Source organism: Atractosteus spatula, chromosome 6, assembly GCF_055471065.1.
Source record: "Atractosteus spatula isolate fAtrSpa1 chromosome 6, fAtrSpa1.hap1, whole genome shotgun sequence".
Lineage (NCBI taxonomy): Eukaryota > Metazoa > Chordata > Actinopteri > Semionotiformes > Lepisosteidae > Atractosteus > Atractosteus spatula.
This window is the reverse complement of record NC_142711.1, coordinates 37,768,616-37,796,515: the sequence shown is the minus strand read 5'-3', so window position 1 is coordinate 37,796,515 and position 27,900 is coordinate 37,768,616. Positions and strand designations below refer to the sequence as shown.

The window sequence follows — 27,900 nt, the reverse complement described above, 5'->3', positions numbered from 1 at the left end:
AACAATGACAGATGAATGCAACTTCAATATCGATTGGAACATTAATATAGCTATATATAGCTATATATCAGCTATAATGAATCAATAAAAAGCAAAACATTTGTAATTTCAGGATTACTCAGTCCCCATATTAGAAACATTGAAGGTGTCCTGACTCACCACATTGGCTAGTTAATTTGGGGTGAGTGGTAAACTGAGCTCGGCATTTCTGTGTTAGCGCAGTGTTTTATGAACTGAGCTGTGATGTAAAAGTAAAAGCATCTGACACAGTGAAACTCGGAAGCTCTTGTAACTCTTTCAAAAATAGAAATGAAATGATGAAGAACAGCAATAAAAAAATTGTTGCACACACCTTTTGCAGATACACATCACTACATCATACATCACTATGGCAGCCTCCAATGACAAAATTCAGGCATTGGACTGTGATGCTAATATACTGGATTGAACTCTGTTTTTAACAATGTTCTTCCCCTGTTCTCCCAGCTAGACATGAGCTCCAGGGGCAGTGGGGTGACGGTATTTGTCCGCACCAGGCCGACTGCCAACTTTGCCCAGGACCTCATCCAGTATTTACCAGATGGCAAGGTATTGTGCTGTGATACATCATTTCAAGACTCATCACATTCACAATCAACATCATTTACTTGACACCATTAACAGCAACAGAACAATAACTTTTTCAATAAAAAAGTTTTTTTCCTTTAGAGCTATTGAGAGATTGCATTTCTGTTTCTAACTGAGAATGATTGTTAAAGTCACACTTTTGTACAATAACAATGTATTGGGTACTACATATTAGGATTACAGTAAGCATATTTTTAATACGTGCAGCCCCTAAAAAAATATGGGCGAAACAAGTCAAATGTGATATAAAAAATTGCTGGAAGGGAGGGAAGGGAATTATACGCGATACCCAGAGACCAGCAGAACCTACAACGACGTATTGGCTTCATGGGTGACCACTGCTATACTTGTGCTAGAGGATGATCAAGTCATGTCAAGTCACAGTAAGCATGGCTTGACACCATCCTCCTTTTAGGTTAGCTGACAGCATGTGGTTTTGTTACTTTAGATTAAACGTTACAGAAGGACTCTCTGGAGTAGTCAGAGAGAAACAATATAGTGCCTATGCATTTATTTATATACTGTATGTATCGATTTGTCCTTTGTTCCTTTCTGGTTATTTACCTTTTAACATCCTTTCTACATCTGTCATCCCCCCATCCTTATCTCAGACTATTAACATTCACATGAGAAAGACAGGCCAGAAAGGGCTGGTGAATAACCAGCAGTCTAACTGGCCATTCCGTCTTGATGGTGTCCTCCATGATGTGTCCCAGGAGAATGTGTATGACATTGTAGCCAAAAGAGTGGTGTTGGGAGCACTGGACGGTTACAATGGTAAATAGAATTTTCAACATTAGTCTTGGAAGTCTTGATATTACTGGTATTTGATTTGCTATTGTTTTCTATGACTTGCATTGTGTATTTAGCATGCATCTCTATGCTTTTATTATGATTTCACTGTATGTTAATACACTAATACATGCTTTTACTAGAGTTTACTGTAATGGACTTTTATAAGGAGTTCATAATACCTGTGAGATTTTTTTCTTTAATTACCAAGAGCATCAGGCAATTTAAAAACTCTTCTTCTGGTTGTTTTTCATGAGCTCATAACTTAATGCTCTTCTTTTGGCTGTGAATCAGTGAATATTACCTCTTCTTTATGCTTATTTAAGTATGTATAAACTCTATGAACTTTTATTTACTTTTTGTATGTTAGTTGTTGTCTTCTTTGTGTTAATTTCTTAATTGCTAATTGTTAAATACTTGCTTTTAAATAATTTTACCAGGCTAAGCATTACCCAAAAGTATAACTGCAGTTTATTTAAAATTATACATTTAAAACAAAATTTCAAATAATTTGTCTGAGGTATTTTTTTTTTTGCCTGGTTCATCACAATACTTTCTTTACTTAATGTTCTTCTTCAGAAACTTTCATTTCTTGTCATTTATTGGGTGTGGTTTTTATGCTTCTTCTATTTCTTCTCATTTACCAGGTACAGTGATGTGTTTTGGACAGACAGGTGCTGGAAAGACACACACTATGACTGGAGCCACAGAGAGCTACAAACAGAGAGGAATCATTCCCAGAGCTCTGCAGGAGGTACAAAATACTGTGGTGATTACAGCAGTGGATGAAGCGCTGGAATCCTTTGAGATGAAAGGCGCAATATGAAATCAAAAAGTTATTAAACTACACATGTGTGAGGTCAGGATTGTTTTCAGGACTCGCAACATGCACCATCATCTATTCTATTTAATGGCCCAAGAGGTTGAAATTCGTTTTTTATGGTAGTAAACTCAGAATTCTGAAGATTTCAAACAACAAATTGGAATAATTTATCATCTACCATTATAAAGTCAATTTGTACAGTACACCACATTATCTTGTTGAATATTTGTAAATATACTGATGGAGAAAAGAAACGCAACACCTCCTCCTCCACGCGCAGGCCCTCCTGTCTGCATGGAACAGGCTGAAGAGAGACTCATCTGTGAAGAGGACCTGATGCCACTGCTGACGAGTACATCACAGCCTCTGTCTGGCCCAAGCCAGTCGGGTGTGACGTCTAGGAGGTGTGAGCAGAGGGCCCTTGACAGGTTGCCTAGCTCTAAGGCCAGCAGCATGGAGCCTCACTGTCCTGTCAGTGATGCGGGAATTGTGTCTGCCGGCAGTTTCTGCAGCAGTACGGGTGGCAGATCTGAAACGATCTCTGTAATGCATCAGTCTGATGTGTCAGTCCTGCTCTGGTGTGGTCACTTGAGAGCGACCAGATCTTGGACCGTCACCTGTCCTGCCGGTCTGCTGAAACCATCTCTGCCGTCAGGACAGAGTGGCTTACTCCATAGTTTCTGGCAACGCTGGCACATGGCATGCCTGCCTGCAGCATGCCAATAGCCCTCTCCTTTGCTTCTGGTGACATTCGAGGCATTATGGGGTGGAGTGGTGGCACTGTGGTTAAGGATCTGAGCCTGGAAGGTTACCGGTTCCAATCCCGCGGCAGGCAGAGGAATCCTACTCTGTTGGGCCCCTGAGCAAGGCCCTTAACCCCAACTGCTCCGGGGCGCTGTACAATGACTAACCCTGCACTCTGACCCTAAGCTTCTCTCCCTGTCTGTGTGAGTCATGGAGAGCAAGCTGCCGTATGCGAAAAGAAAAATTCCTAATGCAAGTAATTGTATATGGCCAATAAAGTGATCTTATCTTATGGAATGCACAGAAACTGACTGAGTGTGGCCTTTTACTTGCAGCGACCTAAGCTTTGAATTAAGGCCTTTTTAAAGGTGACCTGATCAGGCATTGTTCTACCTGGACCTCGTTGGGTAAAAGTGCACCTAATGAGCTTTCGTGTGATTGGCAAGTTGCAATGCCTCACTGCACAAGCTGTATTGCTGGTCAGAGGGCTTAAAACAAATTGACAACTTTTTGTGAAAGTACATAAGCTATAACTATAGTATTCTCATTCCAAAAAATGTTGCGTTTCTTTTTTCCATCAGTATATATACTCTTTATTTTCCACCTCTTCTCACTGCTGTGATGGCTGTGATGGCTGATTGCTCTTCGCACAGGGGCAAGCAGGAGAAAAGCCATCATCAGTTCCACTGAGGCAGGAGAGACGGCCTCTAGATGGCTCTGGACCAGAAGGAGTGAGGAGTGTGGTATCAGCTCAAAGCCATCTGGCCATAAGCTGAGGCATGAGCAGCCTCAGCTTGCCTCCAGAGTTAGAGGGTCTAGAGTTATAACACCCAAAATTCATTTTGATCCTGTTTACGTCACTGATAAAGTGTCCAAGAGCATCAAGAGTTGAATTTAATAAGTACTTAAAATTTCCAACAGCTAATCCCCCACCCATTAACAGCAATAATCAGTCATTGAATCTTCATTTGATCCCAATGTTCTCAGAAATATTCATTGTCTAAACTCTTTGAGTTTTGGATGATGTCTAATTTATTATTTTGATTTTGTGATCATGATTATTAATGGGGAAAAAAAAAACATTTTTTTTTTTGCTGACAGCAACAAATCTCCTCTAGAATTAACTGGGAAATTGTAGGACTAAAAAGTGAGCTACTGTATACAGATTCTAGAAATTATCCTTGCCTATGTCTGGCTGCTTGAAAAACCAGTTTGGTTCCTGGTGTGTTTAAAGAAATGTCACAAAATATCAGGAGCCCTAAATATGTGAAAAAATAAATAATAAAATGTATAATAACATTTTCTTGTTGAGGGTGGCATGGTGGTGCAATGGTTATCAGCACTGTGGCTCTGGGTTCAGTTCCAGACCTGGAGTACTGTCTGTGTGCAGTTTTTATGTTCTCCCCATGTTCTTGTGGGTTTTTGGCAGGTGCTCTAGTTTCCTCCTACAGTTCAAAGACATAGTGGTAGGTTAATTGGCTTCTGGGAAAATTGGCCCTAAGTGTGTGTGTGTGCCCTGAGATGGATTGGCGTCCTGTCCAGGGTGTACCCGTTGCTTGCTGGGATAGGCTCCAGCTCCCCTGTGACTGTCAGTTGGAAGAAGCAATTTGAAAGTGGATGGATGGATTTTTTTTTGTTTACTTGCTTTCATCTTTTGAAAAATACCAGCTCTCATGTGATTACATTTCTGTTAATTAAAGTAATATGTTAAGAGTTATGCAGTCCATTATTATACAGTATAGTGAAATGAATATATGAAAAAGCTGCAACTCTAATTAAAAGTTTTACTCCTGTTAAAAAGTTAAAAAAGAAGGGAAAAATAGTTGCTAGAGTTTGTTCACATTCTGTAGCCAAAACCTTAGCAGCACAACAGCAGCCAGTTAAAGGATGCATCTGCTCTGTGTCCAGGTCTTCCGAGAGATTGAGGAACGTCCAGACCAGGCAATCACTGTGCGTCTGTCCTTCCTGGAGATCTACAATGAGACGCTGCTGGACCTGCTGTCCTCCTTGCAAGATGGCCCTTCAGAGAGCCAGATGGCTGTGGTGGAGGAAGGAGGAAGTGTCTACGTTAAGGGCCTGTCAGTGCACCTCATCCACACAGAGGAAGAGGCCCTTAATCTATTGTTCGAGGTGCGAGAGAGGAGGGGAGAATGTATGAGACAATGGAAACTGAAAAGTGGGAGAAATAATGTTAAAGAAGGATGGGGTGAGGAATCAGAGATAATTCAAAAATAGAGGGACTTTGAGGTAAGAGAGGTGGTTATGAGTTGGGGGAGATACAGTTTGAGTGGTTTTAGTTAGTTTAAATCAATTCTTAAATTATTTAGTCAAAATTGCCATTGCCTCCTCTTCTACAGCCAATAATTATAATGGGCTACTGTTTATTAATAAATCATTTATAAGTTAATTATAGTTCCTTCAGAATTTCCAATAAACCTTAAAAATAAAGTAGATTTGCAAAAGCAGAAGCAAGGAATCCAGACTTAATTAAAAGATATATAAATCTTTTTTAGTTGTCACCAATAAAACAACACCACCTCCAGTTTGTATAAAGGATGATTACCTTTAAATATGTATCAAATTATATGTTTCCTTGCAAACAGTTTAGTTTCAATCGATTGAAAGGTCAATAGCTACTAGTGCAGTTTTACATTGGTGTTAAGGAGCAAGGAGCAATGTTTGTGTTTTAGAGAAAGGGAGAGACAGCAGTCCTAAAGAACATAATCGAAAAAATCTCAAATTAAACAAAAGCAGAACATATCATGGATGGTGTGCTTACATATAAGATGGTAAAAAAATATTAGAAAACAAATTACTGCACAATTTAATTACTGTAAAATTAAATACAATAATACAAAAACAACAGCAGGCTATCTTTATAGAGTGCATATCTTCCCAGAAGTCCTCACAAAAACATAAGAAGAACAATGATATCTCGTTTGTAAACATCCGGCCCATCTGGCCCATTTGATCCAACCACTTCTTATAAAAAACAGTGTATCAGCTTCAACAATATGACTGTGTAGCTTCCTACCTGTTCCTTGCTTCCTGTTTCTGGTTTTAAATGCATTTTCTCATACAGTAGTTTCCAGTTGTGTCTTCCAGTTTGTGTAATAAGCCTATATTGTGTAGTTGGGTTAGTTCAGCATGAGCTTGAAAAACTGTTTAGAATTTAGTTAGAGGTTTTTAAGTTGGAAGCTAGTTACCAGTTAGTATTTGTCAAGCTTGCAATGAACAAATGATCACTATATTGTCTGTAAAATCAGATGTACTGCTTACACCACTAGATATTTAGATGTTTAGTTAGAAAATAAAACCATGTTTGGATAATTACTGTAAATACATTTTCAAATATCCCAAAAGGAACAATTGACCCGATATTGTTAAAACAATCAGTGCCTTCCATGAAAAGGATATTTTATGCTTTGAGTGTAAACATATAATATTTTAAAATCAGTATTTTAAACTCAGTCAGTTCCCAAGCAGACAGTTTTGTACAGTTAGTGAGCAATCTAATTTTAAGGGTCGGATCACAATCAGTAACATGATTTCCTTACTAGAAGTATTAAAATCAAGACACAGTATCTTCTTATTTACACTCACACACTACAGTAAGAGAAGAAAAAAAATCAACCATCAATAAAAATGAACGGCAATCGATAGGATTAAAGAAGTAACAAACAGCAATCATTAAGAATAAACAGGTAATCAATATAAAAACATCTATAAAAATGAATGTAAATCAATTAACTGCAATTGATACGTGTCCTAAGTACACACAAAAGGCTTTGAGCATAATAAAAGCAAAATAAATTTATTCACAACAATAATAAAATCCCGCTCTTAAGCTTTTAGTAGAAATCTAAATAATACCTCAACTAACTGGATCATTCTTTAAAATGACCTTAAGCCAATTGAATGTAGTGTTGCATGAAGAAATCTGGTGTTTATGGTGAAGAGTTATGGTGATCCACAGATCATTCTACAAACTAAAACAGTTCTCCCATTTTTTTATTTTAGCAAAGTGACCTATAAGACATAAACATCTGTTCTCGTCCTTCAAAAAGCAAGACATTTTTATAAGCAATTTAGTCAAATATGTAAAAGAAATTTAGTAAATATGTGTTCTGTCACTTTAATAATGCAGGATAGTAATGCAGTCTCATAATGCAGGATAATGATGAAAGGGCTGGTGAGGGCTTCTTTAGAGTTTCTTTAGAGTATAATATTACTCTTAAATATAGTATTTAAGTTGTGTATTTTTTTCCTCAGGGGGAGATGAACCGAATGATTGCTTCTCATGCATTGAACAAGAACTCCTCCAGGTCTCATTGTATTCTGACTGTCCATATTGAGGTAGGTGGCCTCAGATTCCTGCTCTGAGCTTCCACCTGGTGCTGCATGCTCACTAACATTGCTTTTTTAACATCTGAGCTTCTTCTGGTTAGGGCAAGTGCTGGGGGTTATTTCTTTATACAAATAAGTTTGCATGTCTGGCAGATACAATGTTTTAACGTGCAAGTATGAATGAAATTCATTTCCATATAACAACACTTATACCACTTGTTCTGAAAACCCATCAGATTTTATCACATCCAACTGGATTCTTTTATGTATTACAGAAAGTGATTTTTTACTGAGGTGTAAAATCAACATGGAATCTTTTGTACATGCTGTGTATCTAATATACAGAGAGAGACATATAGAAACAAAGATCATCATCATTTAGAGGGAGAATACCCATAAAATGTTAACCTATTTTGATTCATATGCAAGCAGATAAACAAAGAGTCATTATGCTGCATCTACAGATGTTGAAAATCTCAAATATAGGTATCACTGCATTTCCTTCCTAGCAGTTTCAGGCACAATGTGCTGGGTGACAGACTGAAAATGAGCAAAGTATCAGTACGTTGTTTCTTAATCATCAGATGTACAGCTCACACCACTAGTGACTAGGTGCCTTTGTACACTAATTCTAAGCAATTAGTGAAACATTTTATTCAGTCTGTCACTCCTCCAATGGAATTGGATCATTAAGCTGCTAGCAACCAGACAATCTAAATAGACCAAGCAGCTTCCTCTTATGTTTAGCCTTTCTGATTTTACTCAGAGTGCTCCTATGGGTGTAATTTAAAGGCTGAATTATATATGTTACCTTGATACAGGAATCTGCTTATTAACATTAACGTGGATGGATCAAAAAGAGCAAAGAGTGTCATATTGAAGAGCATTACTGTATTGTATGAGTCATAAAGGCTTCTACTTCCCGAATGTACAGATTATACAAGATAATCTCAGCCTCAGATTCCTTAACCATTACAGTTTTTCATTTTTTCTCAAGATCTACATGACATCTTTAATAGTACAGTTCTTCTTTAATAGTAATGTTGACATATTTATGTACAGTATATGTGTAGTTGACAATTATTCATGGTTAATTATTTTCCAAGCATTATTTACATTTTCTTTCACACCAGTATCTGTTTGCTGAGAATAGTACAGTAGGTCCAAGAGACCTGCCTGTTCACAGCCCTTCTTGCAATCTCTGTCCTTGTTTTTGTCGCATGTCTTCAGTCCCGCTCACGGACCCTGTCAGATGCGAAGTACATCACCTCCAAACTGAACCTAGTAGACCTGGCTGGCTCTGAGAGACTGAGCAAAACCGGAGTGAGTCTTCACATATCGACCCTTCTCTGTTCGTCTCTCTCTGAGACCAGTGTGTTGGAAAACACAAGCAATGACTTGTGTGAGTGATTGTGATAGTAAAAAACAGAAAACATTTTTCTTTTCTTTATAAAATGTGCATGATGCTGAGATCCATCTTAATCCTTCCCCTCTGAGTCCTCCCTCTTCCTCCCACTTTTATTTATTTCTCTTCCTCTTTTCCCAGCTCTTTTCTTCATCTTTCTCTTTGCTTTCTGTGTGTTTATTTCCCTTTCACCACACCTGTCATCTACTCTAACACCCTCATAACACCCCCATAACACCCTCATACCCTTTCTCCTGCACTCTCTCTTTTCCTTTTTTACACTCTTGCTGTCTTTCCACAGTCCGAGGGACAGGTACTCAAAGAAGCCTTGCACATCAACAAGTCCTTGTCCTTCCTGGAGCAGGCCATCATTGCACTGGCTGACTGTCGCCGAGACCATGTTCCCTTTCGGCAGAGCAAGCTCACTCATGCCCTGAAGGACTCCCTGGGTGAGATGTGATATTCATGTACCTCCTACGGAAGCACATTGCTGCCACCAAGGGAAAAAAAATTCACCCCCTTATCTCACAATTATGAGAAAAGCATCTCGTAATTATGAGATAACGAATTATCTTGTAATTATGAGATAGCAATGATTACTTCAGTGTATGTACAACCTGTCACGTTGTGCACTGAACACATCTAGAAGCTACCAAGAACTTGGCTGGCACTTTCAGTTTATTGATCGTGTCAATGTCTAGCTCTGCAGAATTTGTATGATTTACTTTTGACTGGGGTTTAGTCATAATGAAATCTTGCCATTTTTAGCAAATATAAACATAATCATTATAAGCATGATGACCAGTTTTGTGAGATTTAGAGATCAAATCAATGATGGTTCCATTATAAGCAATTATAGATGGAATCAGTTCCACTGCTTAAAACTGTAGATCCGCATGTAGTGATATAGGTATTATATGACAATTTTGCTATCACGTGATCACATAAAGTACGCGAGAATTACTATCTCATAATTACAAGATAACTTTGTCGTAATTACAAGATAAGGCCGAGGATTTTTTTCCCTTGGTGGCAGAAATGCGCTTCCGTAACCTCCAGTATACACTGAGCGCCGAAATCTACCATAAGAGTTTTGTCTTGTGCAACACTCTTGTTTTTTATATATTCAAATACACTTTAGTGAATTTTCCATACCCATGCTTATTAACTCTTAATTATCTTTTCCAACCTTGTCTTTAGCTTAATATGGTAATTAAAACTTCTATACAGTTCTCTGTTGTCACCCTTAAACACTTCCTTATTCCTTATCATCCTAATGAATCATTTCAGCAAAAAATACAGTAACATGTTTGAACCATTACAAACAAACATTTTTTGTTGATGACAAATTAATAAGCTTATAACTACAAAACAGGCTGGATGGGCCAAGTCTTATCATCTCATTTGTAAATTGTTTATGTTTTCTGAAAGTGCTTCTGACTGAGTATATAATTCAAAAGCTGAGAACAATAGCTTTTGGTAGCATGAAATTGTTATATCATATTGTACAAATTTTGATTCATAATGAATGTTACCTCAATATAATAATAATAATAATAATAATAATAATAATAATAATAATAATAATAATAATTAACTATGTTTTAGAATAACATATTCCACAAAGTCCTGATCATCGGACAATAGCAGGACCTAAGGAATCTGGTGGACCCCTGGTCAATAGCAACCAGCAGAAAAGCTGAGAAGATAATACTTTTATTCTAATGATAATAATGAAATTGATCACTGGCCTTGCAGCAGCCTGTACAGAGTAAAACCAGGTGGGACTCAAATACACTGCAAAAGAGTATTCAGTTTGTGTTAACTTAAAAAAAAAACGACATCAGGTTTGTGTTGTCAGCTGAAGATTGTCATGTGTACATACTTTGAATTGTGCCTTGAATTGTATTAAATCAGTAAAAAATGAACCATCCACTTGAACCATTGTTTGTATAACTTCTTCCTACTACAGGTGGAAACTGCAACACTGTGCTTGTGGCTAATATCTATGGTGAAGCAGCCCACATAGAGGAAACTGTAAGTGGTACAGCTGAGTGTAAAATTGTATTCTTCCTCCTCTTCTTTTGCTTCATTTCCTTCCTCTGCATTTTCTTTTTTTCATTACTCTTTTTCATTATTGTTACTTTGATTTTTCAAGTGAAGAACAATCACTGATGCTTATGTGGCTCCTCTAGCTTCACAGTTCTGGCAAACCCTGACTGCAGTGGGAAAATGAAGCTATGGCTCCTAACTCCCTTCTGAAGCTGAAATTACAATGATTTTTTGCCTTCCATGCCAGCTGATGAAACATATTTTATTTACAAAGTCTAATATAGTGCCTAGCCAGCATGTTGTGTTACTATGGTGGTATTATGATATCATGGTGGTTAATTTAGTACTTGTCTGTTTTTCAGCTCTCCACTCTGCGTTTTGCCAGCAGAATGAAGTGTATGCAGACCGAGCCAGTTGTAAATGAGCACATTGATCCTGTGGTAAGAAATGTATTGATGCAGTTGAAATGTTAGGAGAGACAAGGACATGTTATTATTCTTAGGAATGTTATTTATTCAGTTTGCAGACATTTTTTTTACGAGGCAATGTACAGCATATTTGGATATAAAAATACCATGCATTGCATTATTGTTTCCTCAGTGTTTTGGTTATAATGTTTTCAAAGAAAAGTCACTGATGTATGTCACACCTGAAGAAGACTCCAGAGTCACATATCGTGTATACAGTATAGAGAATTCAGAATGATTTAACCCACCATGGATTTTTTAACAATTCCTGTACTGTATATTGCAAACTCAAATCATAATACATTTTAATGGTATTTTCTGTCACATATCCAATGTCGAAGTGGAATGAAAGTTTTGTATTTTTTTACATAGAATTTAAAAGAAAAACTAAGGATTCACTTCCAAATCTCACTTGTGCATCTAATTTGCTTATGAGATCATTCTAAAACTTGAAATGGAGTCCACCTATGGTCACTTCAGTTTATTGACATGATGTCAGAAAATGTATACCTGTCTATATAAGATACCTCAGCTGGCACTAGTGCATTTCAGAACAGAAACTCTACCACGAAGGATTGTGAGGAAGCATAAATTTGGGGGTGGTGTAAAAACATATCTGTTGAAAATTCCCAGGAGCACAGTCTGGTCCATTATTAGGGAATGGAAAGAATATGGAACTCCATAAGGAATATTTTCTCCATAAGTTTCCCCATCCAGGTACTGACCAAGTTCATACCTGCTTAGGTTCAGTGGGTTACCAGTTGTGAGTTGCAGGGCTCCTGGCAAAGCTTGCTGTATATGCAGACATAACCAAGACTCAAAGGAGTATGCTGCAAAAGATGCTTCTACAAAGTACTGACTCAGTAGGTTGAATACTTCAGTAAACAAGATTTTTTTTTCATCTTAAATACATTTTTTATGCAATAAAAATATTTTCCCCTTTCTGTGAATGAAGGGGGGAAATATTTCCAAGGTTTTAAAATTGTGATCATAACACAGCAATAATTGTTACATTTGTATCCCGAGTCTTAATACACATATAAATTATTTGTATTTCTTCACTGTTTCAGTGTCACGAATCATACTCCCGCGTGCACCTCCTGGTGTACACACCTGCACCGCTTTTAGCAATTAGTCCATCTCTCCCCGCTTTCACACATAAACCCCTTCACTCCTCGCTCACTGTTGAGATTGCCTTAAACCTTCTCTTGTGCGCGTTTTCTTCTACTGACTTCTGGATTTCGACCCTGATACTCTTCGGCAACGGCTTCACCTCTCTCTCTCACATGGATTTCGGACTTGAACACCTTTTGGCTTGACTACTGTTTACTGACCCTCCTTCGTCCCCGGCTTATGTTCGTTTCTCTCTCTCACGGATTTCGGATTTGGACACCTACTGGCTTGACTTCTGGTTACCGACCCTGCTTCATCCCCGGCTACCTTCGTCACTCTCTCTTACGGACCACGGATTTGGATACCTTTCGACCGGACACTTGTACCTGACCCTGGCTGACAACCCGACCTCGCATCACTCTCTCTCGCCCTTTTGGATTCCTGATGTCTACCTTCACAGCACCGCATCGGGTCCGACCTCTCCTATCACTAGCCACTACTGATTACTTAGTGACAGAACAGCGAGCCATAAGATGGACCCCACGGGCTCTACTTTTCCCTCGGCACTGCTGGCGCAGAACTCTTGGGCACTGGATCAGCTCAGTGCCACCGTTCAACAACTGGTTAATTTCGTCTCGGGCTCTGCTCCCCAGCCTCTCGTTTCCCAACCACCCCAGCACCCCATGCCGCCTCCAGTTTCTGCTCCCTCCTACAGTCCCATGCCTCCTCCCACCCCGGACCGTTTTGATGGCAGTCCAAATATGTGTCAGGCTTACCTGACGCAATGCTGGATGGCTTTCAATCTCCAACCTGAGTGCTTGGACCGGGAACAGATCGCCTTGTTGGTAGCCCACCTCTCTGGCCGAGCCCTGGAGTGGGCTGCAGGACTGCTTGCCAGGAACGCCCTGGAAGCCTCTGATCTCACCCAATTCCAAGCACTGCTGACCGCCATGTTCGAACAGTCTCAATCCTCATATTTCGCCGCCTCTCGCCTGTCAGTCCTGTCGCAGGGCACAAGACCCCTCCAGGAATATGTTACGGATTTTCGGGTCCGGGCCTCCCAGCTTGACTGGAACCAGGAAGTTCTCGTCCATCAATTCCTTAGGGGTATGTCCGAAGAATTGAAAGATCACCTGGCTCATCTCCCCTTCCACACACCTACGCTAGAGAGCTTTGTCTCACTGGTCTTAGAAATAGATGTCCGCCTGCAGCAAAGGAGGGCCAAACGTCTCCCGCCCCACCCTACCCCCAGCCGAAACCCTCCCGTCCCCTCTCCAGCTACCCCCCCTTCCCACTTCCCCTCTGGTCTGACATCTGAGGAGCGGAATCGCCCTCAGATGTCAGATGCCAACTTTCTGAGGGACGCTGCCTTTATTGTGGAGCCTCAGACCACCTGTACGGTCCGACCTCCTCGCTCCTCCCATCCCTCTGCTCAGGTCTGTATCCGTACTCTCAATGCTTCCCTTTCGGGGCACTCTCTCCCTGCTATTCTGTCCTGGGACAGTTCTCAGAAATCTCTCATGGCTTTTGTCGATTAAGGTGCCGTGGGCAACTTCCTAGACTCCTGTCTCGCCTCCTCTCTAAGGATTCCCCTGCTGCCAGTCTCCCCTTCTATCTCCCTCTCTCCTGGACTGGTCGAATGGCAGACAACTCCCCTCTCGCTGCGCATTGGCTTTATTCACCATGAACAGATCCAGCTCCTCCTCATCCACTCCCCATCTCTTCCGCTTATCCTTGGTTTTCCCTGGTTGCAATTACACAATCCTCGCATCTCATGGTCTCACCCTGATATTACCGTCTGGAGCCCTCACTGCATGTCAACTTCCCCTGAAATGCACTATCGCCCTCATCTCTCAAGATCCTTCTCCCGCTATACCCCACACTTACACCGTTCTCCAGTTAGCATTTTGCAAACAGAGAGCACTGTCTCTTCCCCCTCATCGCCCTTACGACTTGTCCGATCGACTTAACTCCTGGTACTCTACCTCCCAGAGGACGCATCTATCCCCTTTCCGTACATTAATCCAAGGCCTTGGAAAACTACATACAGGACTCGCTAAGATCTGGATTTATACGCCCCTCCTCCTACCCCGCACGAGTGAGTTTTTTTTAGTTGGAAAGAAAGACGGCTCTTTAAGACCATACGTGGATTACCGCGGTCTTAATGCCATTACAATTAAAAACCGCTACCCTCTGCCTCTTATCCCTGCTGCCATAGAAGCCGTCAGTGGCGCCACCATCTTCTCTAAACTTGACCTACTTGGTGCCTACGACCTCATCCGCATCCGCGAGGGCGACGAATGGAAGACTGCTTTCATTACCACCCACGGCCACTACGAATACCTAGTCATGGCTCTTGGTCCCGCGAATGCTCCAGCTGTCTTCCAGAATTTTATGAACGACATCTTTCAGGACATTATAAATCAGTTTGTCCTGGTCTACCTGGACGATATCCTGATCTTCTCCAGCACCCCTCAGGAACACACAACTCACGTCCGGGAGGTCCTCCATCGCCTCATCGACAAAAAACTGTATGCCAAGGTGGAGAAATGCCTTTTTCACGTCTCCAAGGTACAATTCCTAGGCTACATCATTTCTCCACTTGGTATTGAGATGGACCCTGCCAAGACTGAAGCCATCAAAGACTGGCCCACCCCCAAGAACTTAAAGCAGATTCAGCGCTTCCTGGGCTTCGCCAACTTTTATCGTCGCTTCATCAGGGACTTCAGTTCTGTCGCAGCCCCCATTACCTCCTTGACCCGCAAGGGTCCCAGGCAGAGTAAGTGGACTCCTGAAGCTGACCGTGCCTTTCACTGCTTGAAGCACCTTTTTACCTCTGCTCCACTCCTCCACCACCCTGACCCCTCTCAGCCTTTCGTCTTGGAAGTTGATGCCTCCACTCACGGAGCTGGCGCCATCCTCTCCCAATGCCATGGGGACAGGGGCATCCTGCATCCCTGTGCCTTTTTCTCACGGAGATTGTCTCCCGCCGAAATGAATTATGATGTGGGTGACAGGGAGCTACTCTCTATCAAACTCGCTCTTGAAGAGTGGAGACACTGGCTGGAGGGGGCCCTGCACTCCTTCACCATCCTTACTGACCACAAGAATCTGGCCTACCTCCAGTCCGGAAGGCGGCTCAATCCCCGTCAAGCTCGCTGGTCCCTATTCTTCACCCGATTCGACTTCTTCATTACTTACATCCCCGACTCTAAGAATGTCAAGGCTGACGCCCTTTCCTGCCTACATGATCCCCCTGATTCTGAGAATTCCCCTGAACCCATTGTTTCCTCCCATAAGATTATTTCCGCCATCCGCTGCGACATGCGATGTTCTCTGTTCAGCCAGCCTGTACCCCCCCAGTGCCCCCTGGATAAACTTTTTGTTACCGACCAGGCTCGCCCCGATGTTCTCTGCTGGGGTCATGACTCTCGATTCGCCGGACATCCTGGAGTTTGTTGCACCAGTGAGCTCATCTCCTAGCACTTCTGGTGGCCCTCCCTCAAGACCGACGTGGCCGACTATATTAAGGCTTGTCCGACCTGTGCCATCATCAAGACTCTTCTTAAGAGAGCCAGCCTCCTTCAACCCCTCCCTATTCCCAGGCGTCCCTGGTCTCACATCACCGTGGATTTCGTTACTGACCTTCCCCTAAGTCAAGGCAAGTCTGTCATTATGGTCATTGTTGAAAGATTCTCCAAAGCCGCCCACTTTGTGTCCCTTACCTCGTTACCCACTGCTCAGGAAATGGCTGATGTCTTCGTCCTTCAGGTCTTCAGACTTCACGGCATACCATCTGATATTGTCTCCGACAGAGGCCCCCAGTTTACGTCCCGCTTTTGGAAGGCCTTCTGCAAGGCTCTGGGGACCTCCTTCTCCCTCACTACCGGCTACCATCCCGAAGCCAATGGGCAAACCAAACGGCTGAACCAGGACCTGTTAACCTACCTACGAGCTTACGTCTCTGCCTCCCAGGACGACTGGACCTCCCTGCTACCTTGGACTGAATACGCTCATAACTCCCTCTACTCCTCCTCCACCGGCATCTCACCCTTCCTTTGCTCCTTGGGATATCAACCCTCCCTCCTCCCTGACACCAGCCCCGACTCTGATATCCCCTCGGTACGTCAATATGTGTCTTCCCTCAGGAAACTCTGGAAAACGGTCCGGGTCTCTCTTGAAGACCTCACGTCGCTATAAGAAGGCAGCCGACAAGCACAGAAGACCTTTTCCCAGGCTTCGAAGGGGACGGTTTGTCTGGCTGTCTACTAAGAACATTCCCTTACGCCAACCCTCCGCCAAGTTGGGATCCCGTTTTATTGGCCCTTTCCGGGTTGTTTCCAGAATCACCCCGGTTACGTTTCATCTCGCTCTTCCTCCTACCCTCTGAATACACCCTACCTTCCACGTCTCCCTTCTCAAACCTTATCACCATTCTCCCCTCTCCAAACCTCTACCTCGGCCACCTCCACCCCGACTTATCGACAGCACCCCCACATTTACTGTTAATAAAATTCTGGATTCCCGTTGGCACAGGGGGCAGCACCAGTACCTTGTTGACTGGGAAGGATACAGTACGGAGGACCAATCTTGGATTCCGGAGCAGGACATCCTTGACAAATCCCTCATCAAGACCTTCCGTCAGTCTACGGCGTCTGGAGCCGCCTGTGAGGGGGGGGGGGGTACTGTCACGAATCATACACCCGTGTGCACCTCCTGGTGTACACACCTGCGCCGCTTTTAGCAATTAGTCCATCTCTCCCTGCTTTCACACATAAACCCCCTCCGTTCACTCCTCGCTCACTGTTGAGATTGGCTTAAACCTTCTCTTGTGCGCGTTTTCTTCTACTGACTTCTGGATTTCGACCCTGATACTCTTCGGCAATGGCTTCACCTCTCTCTCTCTCACGGATTTCGGACTTGAACACCTTTTGGCTTGACTACTGTTTACCGACCCTGCTTCGTCCCCGGCTTATGTACGTTTCTCTCTCTCACGGATTTCGAATTTGGACACCTACGTACTGGCTTGACTTCTGGTTACTGACCCTGCTTCGTCCCTGGCTACCTTCATCACTCTCTCTTACGGACCACGGATTTGGATACCTTTCGACCGGACACTTGTACCTGACCCTGGCTGACAACCCGACCTCGCATCACTCTCTCTCGCCCTTTTGGATTCCTGACGTCTACCTTCACAGCACTGCATTGGGTCCGACCTCTCCTATCACTAGTCGCTACTGATTACTTAGTGACATTCAGTATCTTTCATGGTTTTCAAAATTGTGAACTTTCGCATCCTAAACTTTCTCTGCTTTTATAACTATCATTTGAATATTACAGCTTGCATATTGTATACACCAAAGTTCAAAGTAGAGCTCTGTTTACTTCATTTTCAGGGGTTATTTAGATTACATCATGCATGGGTTTGTGTATTTGGTGTTAAAATTGTATCTTTTACTTATTCTCCAGCTGCAGGTGAAGATGCTGGAGAAGGAGATCCAGCTTTTGAAACAGGAGCTGGCCATTCATGACATACTGGTGAGGAGACAACAGCTAACTTCTACCCTGTGACCAGAGGCAATACTGTACAGAGCATCAGCCCTGCATATGATTCATGCGTTCTGTTTATGTAATCTGCATATCTGTTGCATTTACTGATGTCTTTTAAACTTACTGTATAATGTGCTTATTATCTATAAGATCTATACATTATAAATGTTTTTGAGATGTGTAGTTAAAATTACAACATTAATTTTTATGGCATGGGTTGATATTATAATGCTCATGTTTATAGTGAAGCCCTCTTCGCTTTCATATCTGGAAGCATGGGTACTGATCACATGTTGTGATTTATTTTCTTCCTCTTCTGTCAGGCTAACCGGACTTCGGGGTTCTATGATGCTCTGACCGAGAATCAGATCGCTGAGATCCATGGTCAGGTCAGGAAGTACCTGGAGGGAACGGTGGATGAGATAGATGTGAGAGAAGCATCACTGCCTCCATTCTGTATAGCCTCTGGATCAGCAGTGTCCAACTGCAGTATCCAAGATGGCAAATCCACTAGTATTTCTGAGACAGCCACAGCAGAGATGCCAGATTCCAGTCTGTGAGGATCTGTTATCATGCTGGCTTTTAACTAGTTTTAAATTTGACCAATTTCATTGGCAGTGTAGATGTGAGCCAATATGTACTGATGTACCAATTCTTCCTACAATAGCACCTGGAAAGAAAAAAGCTAAAATACTGTACATCTATAGTGTATGTAAAATTGAATTTAATTTATAGTGTAGAACAATAAGGTAGAACAATCTTCTTCTTGCATTTAAAGAGAATATAAACTATGAAAAAATGTAAAGTTTTCTGTGTACTGTGTTTGTTCTCTAATTTATTTTTCAGATTGTTAATATTAGACAGATACAGGAGGTGTTTGCCCAGTTTAAAGTGATTCTACAGTAAGTGATAGTTTCTCATTCAGAAATACCTTGGACTTTATGTCTAATCATTTCAGTGTCTCAGTGCTGAGCCTGGAAAGGAAATTTTTATACTGCTTTTCACACAATTCCTTCTTTACCATTTTTTAGATCAGTTGTTAAAAAAAATCGCCATCTGAGTACAATCTGTATATGTTCAGTTTTTGACAATCTTTAGAACTAAATTTTATAAGGGTGTTTGCAATCATAGATGGTAATGTGTCTGAGTATTCGATTCCATTTCAGGGACACACAGGGCTTCATATACTGAATGTGTGTTTATTATGGTTTAATTGAAAGATTTCTTGTGATTGGCTTGACTAACTAGAAATCGCTAATTTATGAAAATTACATTTGAATATTTGAACCATATTACAGGACCACATTCTGCTAATATCATCCTCCCAGACATTATTGTAAAAATGTTCACTCAAATTCACACTGTAGTTGAATTACTGTAGATTGTTATGTATTTCAAAGTTCTTGCTATACATGACTTGCAAAAAATATACAGTAGTTAGTTTGCAAGAACGCTGTAACATACAATATATTAATATTATAAACTCATGTTTGTTGTTTTTTTCATCTGTACCGTTTTCAAGTCTTTTCTTCCAATTCACTCACCTAAAACCTGGCAATTAATCCCTTTGGTTATATATCCCTAATAATTACATCAATACCTCCATCAACCTTATTAACAAATAGAACTGGGATGACTGTGTGGTCCCATAATCAGACAGAACAGGATTTTAAGGTTGCCATTAAATGAAAGGAAATTGAAATGTAAATTATTTGTAAAGATTTTGACATTGATTAATTGAATATTGGTGCTTAATTGCCGTGCACAGCTGAACATTAATACTCTTTTAGGAAATTATTTTAAAAAATACATTTCCTTTTCATTTTATCTTGATATTTTAATTTAATTTTGTATTTTTTCTGCAGTTACCTGTAAGTAAAAATTGGTGTTTATCCATATCAGATTAATATCATTCAGTGCTCAACTTCATTCAGTGCAAGGAGTAGCTGATCAGTGTTATTGTTTGCTGTGCTTGATGGTGAACCAAAGATATGTTAACAAAGGTATAACACTTAACTTATTTGAAGTGCAGCAGTAATGTTCTACCCTGTCCCTGTGTGTTTTTAGATTGTGAGACCATGTGATCACCCCAAGATCACCCATCTATTATATTTTTAACTATAACCACAGCGCGGACACTGTGAAGAGTTGTGCTTTGTGATGTGAACGTGTTTCTCTGACCTCCTGCACTCGGCATTTGAATTTCCCATTAACATTAATTTAGATTGATTAATATGTGTTGAGCTGTGACAGAGTTGCCTGTTACTCATTTTGCAATTCTTAACCATAAGCAACAAATATCCTGCAAATATTCAAATTCATTACCATAGTATTTTTTTTAGACATGCTAGTATGTAACTTTTTTCAAGCACTGCTCTTCCTGTATTCAAGAAATGCTAGCAGTCTGACCTTGTTTCTGGTTTAATTGTCAGAAGAGCTATCCTTAATGCCCCCAAATTACTAAGTGTCATGTCAAGAATATGTGCGTGAATGAATGAAAATAATACAAGTAGCTCAGCATGTTGGAAAAATAAGTTTAGTGCCTTTATTCCAGTGATATAATTGGATTATGATTGCAGATCATCGATTGTTGTTATTGTACAGTTGTGTTACTTGTACTCACTATTCACTATTTGTAGGAAAATTAGTGCCATATTTTATCACTCAGCTTAATTCATTCATACTCCCACCAGATGTAAAAAAAGGCACATTTTGTTATACTATTGTCTAAGGCAGAATTTGGGCTGATCCCTTCATTCCTTGATCCTGCCTGTATGGACTGTCAGGAAATGCTGCTTGTGCCTGACATCAGCTGTGCCTTTTGCAGGCAGCAGGAGCAGGAAGTGGAGGTGCGGTTGTGTCAGAAGTTCACCCTGGCTGAGCGTGCCCAGAGCACCGGCAGCTGTGCTGCTGCCAAGGTGGGTATGAGTGCAGCGGGCAGGGAGGGGCCCATGTAGCGGAGCTAGTTTGGATACGGTGACGTCAGCGCCCTCACTACGCGTAGCAGGGACCTCAGCTGCCTGGGCTTTAGCTCACGCGGTTGGGTCCCTGTTGCGTTACGCTGGAGACCTGGGTTTGCGCCCCTGGTGTGCGGGACGGAACGGGCGGCGGGGGGCACGACATCGCGCGGAACCGCGACGGTCACATTAATGCCGTGACTCAGGCGGGAGTGTCCTTTGCTGAGGCGAAGTTCAGGGGAGGGTGTAGTGGAGCTAGTTCGGATACGGTGGCGCCTGGGCTGAGGGAGGTTTCCTTTAACTCACGCGCGGAACCGAGACGATCCCAGCAAGATCCCACGGTGCCCTCCGCCACCCGTTCCGTCCCGCACTCCTGGGGCGCGAACCCGGGTCTCCGGCGTAACGCAACAGGGAACCAACCTGTTGAGCGTGAGCGTGAGCGTGAGCTAAAGGAGACCTCCCTCAGCCCAGGCAGTTGAGGTCCCTGCTACGCGCAGTGAGGGCGATGACGTCACCGCACTAGCTCTGCTACACCCACACGTCGTCTTCTTGTGAATGAAGGTGCTGAGGTTTATGGTTCTATAGTAAGTTTTATAGTTACTTAACTGAACTGATTTCCCTACAGTAGCTGTACAAATTTACGAGGTTTTTCCAATCCTCAGCTTGTTAGCAGACCCAGTCTGTTTTTGATTAATATTTATGCGCAAGCAACAAGGTTTCCCTTGTTTTTTAAGTGAAAGGGTTAAATGATAATCTTGCATAAGAAAATCAATGTAGTCAAACAGCTCAGAAATGAATTTTATGAGATGATAAATGATCAAGACACTTTTCTCCTAAAGTACAAGGGTATAAAGAGTTAGGGCAAGGCTATGTTTCAAAATAGACAATGCTGGTGCAAGAAAGGGATTTTGTTAAATGCATTGTTTTGGAGACTTGGCTAGAGTGAACTTGGAGCTAGAACATAAAACATTGAAGCAAAGCTTATTGATTTTATTTTTAAGAAATACAAACCCCACAGCTGCAGAAACCAAAGGGGTTGCAGTTTTACCAAGTGAATATGATTTGCACATGTCTGTTTTAAATCATTTCTGTATTTACTCAGATGTTCAAATTATTTAAGCCCATGCTTGAGCATGGCAAGTAGGTATTTATAGTCCAGTGGGCTACTATATACTGTTGCAGTTGTGCTCTATTATATTTTGATCTAAGGAGATTCTTGAACTTGTAGACACATCTTAAAGACAATACTTTGCACAGCATTTCTTCTTTGTAATCTCATCTGCTGGGTATAAGGGTGTATTTTTTAAATTAGTAATAGTCAGTTGTGGAGCCTTCTTCGGGTGTTTTAGTTGCATATCATCTACACACCAGAGATGAAATAACTAAAAAATAATGGTAACCATTTAAAGTAAAGTTTCCATTTTCTTGGTTATTTCTCATACATAATTTTGTTTGTGGAGCTGCAGCTTTTTCACTTTTCTATTTCAAATTATCACAGGTGTTTATGCTTCAGAAGATGGAGGGCATGTTAACCCAGAAACAAACTCAAGAGAAAATGGTTGGAAATACAGTACATAAAGAAGCATAAGCAAAAGTATTTACCAATCAAGAGTTTTATAAAACTGTATAGTTTATAACTATATATACAGTACACATACAATTTATGGATACTTTATGCTGGAAAGCTGCAAGAAATACATAAAAATCATCTATATCCTATACATAGGCATAGTTTAAAAATTAAATGAAGGGGATCCATTCATGCATTTTCTAACTACTTCTTGAATGCAAGTTCTGGCTAGCAATGGGCACAAGGCAGGGTACACCCTGGATGGGATATCAGTCCATTGCAGGGCTTTAGGGGAATTCTCAATCAACTAAGGCATTTATTTGGAGCACAAGTTGAATCCTATACATCATTACTTACTGTATATGCGAGCAGATGTCTCCAGTTGCCAGTGCACCCCTGGCTGTTCGACACAGTCCATCAAGGTATCCATGATTACTTGTGCTCCCAGTGGTTTGCTGGAAGCCCTTGAGACTGCAGTTCTAAAAGTGAGAGATACGTGAGTCTTCCATTTGACGCTTACTCTGCTTTATGGAGCTCTCAGTGCAAAAAGAGGCAAGTAGCTTGAAACTGCACCTTTCTGATAGTGCATGCTCACAGCCATTATCCTTCCCACACTTGCACAAGGGTTATTTTAATGAGACCTGGTGAAGTGTTTTTTTTAAATTAAGCAACAGGATGGTTAAGAATCTGTAAATCACTATATGGTTTCCCTCTTACTTCAGTTGCAGATTGTCTTACTCAACACTACCTTCCTGTTAGAGCCTACACATCTCTAACGGGAATCTTCCATCTTCCCATCTTGCACTTCGTTTCTCTGATTATTGAGTGTCTGGCTCAGCCCAACCTGTGTTTCAGGATGAAGCACCGAGGGAAACTGTGGGAGAAGTGGATGGGCGTGGATTTGGGGTTGGAGTCGCTCCCCCATTTACAAAGCCTGTCCTGCCTCTCAGCCCCAGGAGGCCAAAGCCAAAGAGAGGCAGGTGAGCTCAGCTCCTTACACAAATTCCGGACTGCCTGCGATGCACAATGCATGATGCTGTACAGGCATTCACCTCACGTTCACAGACAAATTACTAAAACAGACACTTCACTGTTCACTTTATCTGCATACCAAAAATCACAGTTTTATATTCTACGTTTTGCCTTATTTTACACCATTTTGTGTACTGTATAAGCAAAAATGACACTACAGAAGAACTAAATTATACGTTTTACACATTCAAATGTTTTTTGCATAAACACTGTGATGTTAGCCCTGCAATTTTGAGTTCAATACAGGCATAGAAAAAGCAGATTTCATTTCAAGGAAGGTTATAAATGAGAAGTGTATTATAAAAGAATTATGCTGATTATTCACCAGGAGTTTTTAATTTTGTATCATTATGAATTTGTTTGGCAGCTTCTAAAGTGTTTACTAAGTCCTCCTAATTTGGCATCATGTGTAAATAGGACTAGTTTACCAGCTATACCAGAGTCTAAATCATATATATAAATTAGGAAGAGCAGGGGTCCCAATAAAAATGCACCCTTTATCTGTTTTCTCTACAATAATGACTTCAGAGTCCAAACACAAGCCTGTCTTTGAATGAAAACTAATATTTTGTGAGGAACTTTATCAGAAGCCTTCTATAGACAGTATATATTCAGTATCATATGCTCTGTTTGCATTATGCAGTAGCCAGTTCAATGAAGTCTAAAATGTAAGTTAAACAAAGATCTATGCCTACATTTTTTCCTATTCCCTAGAATTCCGTTGCCATACTAATGATTGTCTAGTTTAGTTGTAATTATAATTTCCTTAACTTTACATGAATAGAAGTAAGATTCAATGGTCTATAATGACGTGGTATGGTTGCCACCCTTTTTTATGGCCGGGTGCTACATTAGCAATTTTCAAGTTTTTCGATGTTCCCCCCTGTCCTGACTGATTGCATGGAAACTGGCATTAGCAGTCTATGGCTATGGATATCATGGTAACATCTAGTGAAAGGATGCTCTGGTTGAGGCAGTATTCCATGCCCATAGAGTCTTTAGTAGTGTTCTGTAGTGCATTTATAGTATATTCCTGATGCTTTCTTACCAGCCCAATCAGAAAGGAGAGTGCAGGGAGTCCAGGATTGGGCAAGGAAGGAGAGATGAACTCCTTGTCTAGAATGAACCACTTCAGTGTGTCTCCAAAGGAGCTGGAGAGCCGGGAGCAGGAGCCACAGAACCTAGATAGCCAATGCCTCCATCCTGCAGACAAGGAGCGGCACAGCCGCCCAGAGTAAGACAACGTATTCACTCATCTACATATAGGCTTACTCAAGAGCTACAGTGGGAATGGAAGTAGGTTAAATTAGATAATTTGATAGATGATGGAGGAGACTACATCCAACACAATGTAAAAAGTTTCTAAAATCTTTTTGACAGATGTTGCCCTGAGCCAAAGATGAAGGACTCTTTCAATTTTTACAATGCCTATGGGTTTATGTAGTGCAGAAATACAGGATGCATATTTGAACTTGTCCACATTTTCCATAAACATACTGACCTCTTTAGAAATATGACCTCTGGCCTAGACAGGCAGAATTTCTTCCTGAAGAATCCTTGGGCATCTGACAGAAGTTACATCATGTAGCCCACCAACTCTAACCATCCAGTGACTCCAACTATGTCCTTCACATCCTACTCATACCCTCACCCATGTACTGTACATTTACATGACAATCCCCAAACATAGCCATTCTCTATAACCCTCTCCCTTAGCTCCCCTCCCCTTAGGGCAGAGGCCTTTGAGGAGTTCAAATCAGAACGAGGGAGTGAGATTAACCGCATCCTGAAAGAGAACAAAGCAATCCTGCTGGAGAGGAAGCAGCGGCTCAGGGAGTTGACAGATAGTGTCAATCAGGCAAAGAAGGAGATCGATGAAGCTAAGAATGCATTGCAGGAGAGAAGGGAGACTCGCCAGCAGCAAGGTAAGCACCAAAACTGATAGAGGTTGGCACTCTGTTAGTGTGATGCATCAGTTTACAAACCAAAAGCACAATTGCAGCATGTGATTAAAGTCGAGCATTTGTATGCCATTATATGTCAGATAAAATGTTATGAACAAAAGAAAGCAGCTAAAATGTTAGCAAGATTTCAGTAATGTGCAGTTCAATTGCAATTCTAATTAACTGGCTTCCATTCTGTACCCCTGGCTTGCCTCACTGAGTGCTGTTCTGATAGTCTTTGTGTGTGCTCTTTTGGGTTCCAGTACCACGTTTTTGGTTGCATTCACTCTCCATCTCCCTGCAGGAATATTTAGTTTTTCTGTAGCTAAATGTGACTAGCTTTGCCACATGAGGTTTTGTCTATGTTTACAATGTAAATGTCTTCCTTTTTAGGATGGTCTTTTCTTTGTCTGAGAACAGAGTTTGCTTATCTATCTTTGAATGTTTCCCATCTGTCCAGGGGAGTTTCTGACTTCGGAGGGGGAGCCCGTGATTGAGGAGGATGAGCTGGCTGTCCTGCTGCGCCTGCAGGAGTTGAAGGGGCTGTACCGCTCTCAGTATGAGGAGCTGCGCAACACCAGGGCTGAGGTGCAATACTGCCAGCACCTGGTGGAGCAGTGCAGGATCAGGCTGCTCTCTGGTAATGCTGTACTGTGCTTCCCTTACAAGAACAGGCTTCTTTAAAATCCCCAATTTTAGCCTTTAGGTTGTGCAGAATTTCTGTATGGGTCAAGGGTTTCTAAATTAGCTAAACTAGTGTTTTACTCATATCAAGTACTGACACTAAATTTAATTTAAGGAGTCTGCCATTCACAGATAATAATAATAACTTATGCTTATATAGCACTTTTCTGGACACTCCACTGAAGAGGTTTACAGGTAATGGGGACTCCCCTCCACCACCACCAATGTGCAGCATCCACCTGGATGATGCAACAGCAGCCATAGTGCACCAGAACGCTCACCGCACATCAGCTATTAGTGGGGAGGAGAGCAGAGTAATGAAGCCAATTCATAGAGGGGGATTATTAGGAGGTCATGATTGGTAAGGGCCAATGGGAAATTTGGCCAGGACGCCAGGGTTACACCCCTACTCTTTTCGAGAAACGCCCTGGGATTTTTAAAGACCACAGAGAGTCAGGACCTTTGTTTTATGTCTCATCCAAAGGACGGCGCCTGTTTACAGTATAGTGTCCCCGTCACTATACTGGGGCATTAGGACCCACATGGACCATAGGGTGAGCGCCCCCTGCTGGCCCCACTAACACCTCTTCCAGAAGAAACCTTAGTTTTTCCCCAGAGGTCTCCCATCCAGGTACTGACCAGACTCACACCTGCTTAACTTCAGTGGGTTGCCAGTTGTGAGTCGCAGGGTGATACGGCTACTGGCCCAGATATTACTTGGGATTTGCAAACAACGGTTTAAGTTGCTTAAAAAATCACACGTTTTTCACAGCCCCATTTTCTGATTTCAGACCTGGACTGGACCACACAGCTTCTAGATGGCAACATAAGCCACTGTGTTTGTATATTTGTAAAACATTTAAGTACACACAAACTCGAAAAATGTAGCTGACTGAAGCAACCGAAGTGCTTACTCCTGCCTTAAGGCCTGTGTCATGTGTGACAACAGAGTTTGAGGTCTGGTACAATGAGTCGTTTGTCATTCCGGAGGAAGTCCAGAGTGTCCTGAGAGCTGGAGGTCCGATCCGCCCAGGGCTTATCCCCATCAGCAAGGCCACAGCACTGGTAAGTCCTGAATATCTTTAGACTGCTGGTCAAATCAAAGTTCAAATCAAGATTCCCCCGTTCCCTTTCTGTTGGCTGTGTTCTGGAGAATTATAGTAATGCTGAAGTTATTGCCTTTTATCCCTTCCATTCCATTGGAATTCTTATTCCTCAATTGTTTAACAGGTGTTCAACAAATATGCGATAAGGTGAAACATAATTTAAGTTCTCACCTGGAAGAAATGTTAAAGTTGTGAAGAATTTGGACAGCACCTGAATTTCTTTCAGTTACAGCATTAAAAAACAACTAAAGTTTACAGACCACTTATTGTGATATCTGTAGACCTTCGTATTTTACATTTGTTTGATGGATTTCATTATTAACAGTCTGGTTAACCATAAATTTGTATTTTTGGAACGGAACGGTCTCCTCTCCAGTATTGTTCATGTACATTTTTGCTTAGGTTTTGAACAGGAATAGAATTGAAAGTTGTACATAAAGGAAAACGGCGCATTTCTCTGGTTACAGTTTTATAATTTTGTCAGTTGAAAATGTGATACATTTCCAACACGGAAAGTCAGTGTTCTTTACTGTCCCAACAGGACGAGAACGAGCAGGAACAATTCAGCCGTCTCCGGCACAAGCTGCTGGCCGACAGCCCTGGCGCCATCTCCTTCTACAACGCGCATATGAAGGCTCAGAAGCGGGTGGGTCACAGTGCTCAGTCAAGTCTCCCCTACACACGCTGA

At 41.6% G+C, this 27,900-nt stretch overlaps 1 protein-coding gene across 1 annotated transcript; it reads left to right on the top strand.

The window, feature by feature from the left end:
• Positions 1–492: 492 nt before the first annotated feature.
• On the top strand, positions 493–27,900 carry kif9 (kinesin family member 9). Its single transcript, XM_088918153.1, has 20 exons — positions 493–588; positions 1,239–1,404; positions 2,067–2,173; positions 4,895–5,116; positions 7,259–7,342; positions 8,564–8,656; positions 9,040–9,187; positions 10,711–10,775; positions 11,153–11,230; positions 17,840–17,908; positions 18,244–18,348; positions 18,767–18,822; positions 20,748–20,838; positions 20,988–21,318; positions 23,286–23,427; positions 24,531–24,713; positions 25,196–25,404; positions 25,883–26,062; positions 27,056–27,171; positions 27,754–27,900. The coding sequence occupies exons 1-20, from the start codon at positions 493–495 to the stop codon at positions 27,898–27,900; spliced, it is 2,688 nt and encodes an 895-aa protein (XP_088774279.1).